Here is a 5,481-nt window from a genome sequence, read left to right as displayed (position 1 = left end):
GTGTGTGTGTGTGTGTGTGTGTTTTCAGTGTGAGCCGATTATACACATAGAGAGAGTATAGTTCCCGATATAATGTGACTTACTGGTAGCTGCTGTTGTTGCAGAAAGTGCTCTGGTTTTACCAGTTGTGTGACCAGAAACCTGTTAACACAAATATCTTTAAAAACGATTAATTTGTTCAGCTATTTTTCTTTTTCTTTTTCTTTTTCTTTTTCTTTTTCTTTTTCTTTTTCTTTTTCTTCATTATTATTATTATTATTATTATTATTATTATTATTAAAGGTCAGCGGTTATGGAAATTTGCTAAATTTGCTCAAAACAATTTCACTACTTCAAGCATTAAGCAAGATATTTACATTTTTGATATTTATTTTTTAAATGTAAGATACTTACAATGGGTGCAAGTTTTTGTTTGTTTGTTTTATTTCAGTTATTTAATAGTGTTGAATAAATAAAAAAACATGAACAGAGGGGAAAAAAACCGTTGATTACTGAATTTGATTAATATTAGGTCTCAGAAAGCACTTTTTACAGATCTCAGGTTGACACAAACATTCGCCCACATTTTCATGTGTTATATGTTTAATCCACCATCCATACAGAGATGGATTGCAGATTAAATGAAATATATGTCTGTGAATGTTAGGCCTGGTGTGGACTTCATCGCGTCAATCACACCAGTAAATGAGTGTATGTATTTTATAATACATGTATGGATTAAATTATGAAGAATGATGGATTGGAGATGTTCTTTTTTCTGTGTTCTACATGCTTTCTGCAAGCTTTTTCAAATAGTTTTCATGAAGTGTTGGAGACAAGTCCCACCCACATCCGCAACAGACGTCTATGAATAATCTCAGAATTGGTGTTTCTGAAAAAGAAAAAGAAAAAATCAAAGATAAATGTAATAGAAGGTGGGGCCAAACAACTGTTGATAAATGTGGTGGTACTTGCTTTACATCTCATTAGAAACCTGGCAGTTGAGGAAACAGCAGTCAGATCACAGACCAGAAGATAAGCATGAAGTTTAACACAGCTTTGATTGTTACCGGAACCATACTTCTCAACATAGCAGGTAAAATCTTTCTAAAAATCTGTAACATTACAAAATTAGATGTAAGTTTAATAGTGTTTCTTTTGATTGTTTAATAACTGACAAGCAATTGAATTCCTAAAAATCTTTGTGAACATACACAACACACTTGACTGAATTTGTTTCTCATGATTGTAAAAAAAAAAAAAAAAAAACTTTGGATCTAAAGAAAGAGTTATGGTTAAATGCTTGGAATTGGTTTTGTAGATAAATCTAAATTGTGCATTTTTATTAATTTCCTTACACATGCAAAATGTATGTATATATTTTAATGGATGAGTTTAATACATGTTAATTCCTTCAGTACTGTTTAAAAAGCCTCTCGGAATGCAGCTCAGAATGGGTTGAGAGAATGTTTAGAGTGTACAGAACTGAATTATGAACGGGACTTCAAAGAAGCTATACGTTTAAAATAAAAGTAATAGTTTTGATTTGTTTAACATTTTGGTCTCCATATAAATCATAAATAGTGATAAAGATAGTGTCCAAACGTTTGATTGTTTATTATATTATGTTTTACTATTGTAAGTGTACTGTATATTATAATAATTTTAAATTTTTGATATTTCAATAATAAATATATTTAAAATTACAACTAGCTATAAACGGTTTATAGCTAGATTATTTTTCATAGGTTGACTGCTAAATTGCTGTACGTCTAAAAATAAGTCAAGTCATTTTTATGGCATATTTATATTATATTTGTATACCATAATCAATTATGGAAAAATATGGAAATTATGGAGACAGCAGCTCTAAACAGCAATATTGCCATTATTTTCAAATGATGAAATCTGTGAAATATGATTGTATTCATAATTATTATTAATTGAAATAAAATGGAGTTCATGGTTCCAAAGCAATGGCATGATTCACAAAAAGATTTCATGTTTAAAACACTTTAGTCAATTATACTTCGAAACTTCAATATGTCAAAAACTGACTGGTAAATATGAGCAAGCATGTTTCCATACATCACTTTATCAGCTCCGTCCAAAATGATTGTCTTTGTATTTGTCTACCCACAGGTTCCCTCTGCCAGTTAGATGGTAAGTTGTCATAATGACCACACAAGTCTTGTTCCACACAGAACTTTCTTCTATGACGGTGAGTCAGTTTTACAAGGAATTGTCACATTGTCTTTCCTCTCATCAGAGTGTGGTCAAGCCCCCCTCAACACCAAGATTGTTGGAGGGGAGGCTGCAACGGCAGGGGCTTGGCCGTGGCAAGTCAGCCTACATATCACCTGTAATGGGAATCTGTGTTATTGTGGCGGGAGTCTGATCAATAAAGACTGGGTTTTATCGGCAGCTCACTGCTTGCAGGGGTATGTTGAAACCTTAAATAAGGCTAAAGATACAACAGTAGATAATAATAGTGGGATCAAAGCAGACTTTCTCCTTACAGATTTGGTACATCTGATATTATGATGTACTTCGGGCACCTGAGACGATCTGGCTTAAACTCTCATGAGACAAACAGGACAGCGAGTCGAATCATCATTCATCCTACCTATAACAATCCTAAACATGACAATGACATAGCACTGCTCCAGCTCTCCTCCTCAGTGACGTTCACTGATTACATTAGGCCAGTCTGTCTGGCGGCTGCTGGTAGTAAATTTGCTGCAGGAACAGAGACCTGGGTCACTGGATGGGGCAAGCTACAGTCTGGAGGTGAGTGAAGATTTCTCTGCCATTTAACTGAATACAAACAATACTGTTAACCTCAACAATGTTTTTAAAAGCCATTAATGTGTCCTCTGATCTGTGTCACAGGTTCGTTTCCTGACATACTGCAAGAGGTGCAGGTACCAGTTGTGAGCAACAGTGACTGTTATAATGCTTATGGAGGGCTCGTCACAAACAACATGATTTGTGCTGGATTGATAAAAGTGGGGGGCAAAGGTCCATGTCACGTAAGACAAAAATGATTAATGTTTTTAATCCAAAGCAATTTGTAAGACACTACTCACCAGTTTTGGTCATCTGCAAACTTTACACTGCCAGTTGCTTAATTAAGCTCAGTCTTTACTCCACTGGTCATGAACTAATACACTACGACTGCTTTTACTACACCTGATCTGCAGAGGAAAGAGTTGCAATGCAGACTACATATCCATAGAGTAAACAACACAGGCAAAAATAAAGTATATATATATATATATATATATATATATATATACAGTATATATACAGTATATATATATAACAGTAAAAAAGATTTTTAGGTGGTCCATGGCTACATCACTACATCACTTTTAGAGACAAAGAGCATATACAGGCATGACCTAATTAATACCCTTGGCTAATGATGATATATTTACAGTAAGTCTTAATGATGATTGATTGGTCTGTGATAATAATGTTGTTAATAATGTTCAGTTTCTTGCACAGACCAATCAATTAACTTCATAAGACCTCATAAGGAGCCATAGGTATTAATTTTGTGTTGCCTGTATAAGTTTTATTTGACTTTCAAAGTAATGGTAGCTGTGGAGATGCATTTTATGAATCACCAAGAACCGTGATTTCAGCTTAAAAAATCTTCTTTGCTGTTGTACTGAGGGGGGAAAAAGTCACCTACATCTTGGATGGCCTGAGGGCGAGTAAAAATGTCAAATGTATATTTACTGAATTTTCAATAGCAAAGGCTCCCTCCAGAGTGCACACTTCCTGTGTATAAGGAATTCACTAATAATCCGTGCATATACTGTGCTGATTAAGACACTTACATCACAGTAGTCATGCGTAAAATTAACAAATAAATAAATAAAATGAATAAATGCATACATAAAATTAAAAAGGTAGGGACCTATACTGCAGTCAGCCACCAGTGGACGATCAAAATGTTTTGGATTTCCTTTTGAGAACGAAAATTTTCTCTCAGTGACAACAGAAAAAACCTCAGTGCTCTTATACTGACAAACAATTGAAAAGTACACTGCCTTAGGGGGGGAAAAAAAACGCTTCGGTGGATACACAGCCAGCATAACTGTAACCTTTGCGCTACACTAGCATACTTATGTCTGTTACAGTTGCTTGCTATGTATTGTCAGAGATATAAATGCTAAATGTTTGTCAATACAGGGCGACTCTGGAGGTCCAATGGTCGGTAGGAACGGCTCCCTGTGGATTCAGTCTGGCATTGTGAGTTTTGCTTGGGCCAAATGTGATGACCCCAGATATCCCGGTGTGTACGCCAGAGTCTCTCAGTACCAGGACTGGATCACCACTAACATAGCCAGCAACCCACCTAGATTTGTCGAATTCAACAACAATGGATTCAGAAGTTCACTCAACCTTTTTTTATTTTCCATTTCTCTCACATTCTCCATCATTCCTTTCACCTTCTCCCTCTATCTCTCTTCCTAAAGACTGTTTAAACAGTATTTCTCAGGGTTCTTTGATGAAGAGAACAGTTGTACTGTACTTGCTCTCATAAATAGGTGAAAAGAGTAGTTATATTGTTATTTTTGCCATTTATTCTTTCTCTTTTAAAATAATCTTGAAAAGCTGATGTTAATGACATTAAAAAAGCATAGACTATTGAAGTACAGCATGCTTGCACCTTGTGAGATTTAGGATGTTTGATCAGCCGATATTGATTTTTTATAACAATTATTTGTATGTTTACAGGCTTGGGGAGTAACTAGTTACATGTAACGGAATTACGGAATTTAATTACAAAATAAAAGTAATTATAATCAGTTACAGTTACTGAGAATAAATGTGTAATTAAATTACAGTTACTTATGAAAATGTTAAGGATTACAAAGGGGGTTACATCTGCTTTTTTCACACACACTCCCACATACAGATTTAATTGATTTCTTTCATAAATTGCAGTGACTGCTCTAAAATATGAGACATCAATGTTTCAGGAGTTTAGAACATGCTTATTCAATAACTCTTTTATTTCCTATATGGGTTTATGTATAGCTATGCTTCATGTTTTAAATATTAACTCTTTTTTTCCAAGGCATTGTTAGATTCCAGTGTTTACTGTCATAGCTATGTAAAGATTTGATTTCAAAAACGGTATCATAGCTAATAAAATATTTCTTGTGTGATCTTAAAGGGGTGGTTTCGTGGGTTTGATTCTCAGGGAACAAACATACTGGTAAAAAATGTATAACCTGAATGCACTGTAAGTCGCTTTGGATAAAAGCGTCTGCTAAATGCATAAATTATTATATGCAAACACCATGTAAAAGTGAATTTTGCATCCTATGTCTACCTTAAAACTGAAATATAATCTTAATTCAAGTGATGAAGAATTTCGAAAGTGTGACAGTAATCAGTGTTGAGTACTACTGTAAGGTTAACCCTGCCGGGTTTCAACTGATAAACAGTTGAAAACATTAGAAATTTAGAAAAGTAATCAAA

General features: G+C 34.3%; 1 protein-coding gene across 1 annotated transcript; it reads left to right on the top strand.

Moving 5' to 3' along the window:
* Positions 1 to 1,020: 1,020 nt before the first annotated feature.
* LOC107725042 (tryptase-like) lies at positions 1,021 to 4,467 on the top strand. Its single transcript, XM_016534187.1, has 6 exons — positions 1,021 to 1,075; positions 2,122 to 2,142; positions 2,249 to 2,420; positions 2,501 to 2,769; positions 2,872 to 3,011; positions 4,183 to 4,467. The coding sequence occupies exons 1-6, from the start codon at positions 1,021 to 1,023 to the stop codon at positions 4,465 to 4,467; spliced, it is 942 nt and encodes a 313-aa protein (XP_016389673.1).
* The last annotated feature ends 1,014 nt before the right edge of the window (positions 4,468 to 5,481 follow it).

The sequence above is a fragment of the Sinocyclocheilus rhinocerous genome, unplaced genomic scaffold (genome assembly GCF_001515625.1).
Source record: "Sinocyclocheilus rhinocerous isolate Xijiao unplaced genomic scaffold, SAMN03320098_v1.1 scaffold1147, whole genome shotgun sequence".
Classification (NCBI taxonomy): Eukaryota; Metazoa; Chordata; class Actinopteri; order Cypriniformes; family Cyprinidae; genus Sinocyclocheilus; species Sinocyclocheilus rhinocerous.
This window is presented reverse-complemented; position numbering and strand designations above follow the sequence as displayed.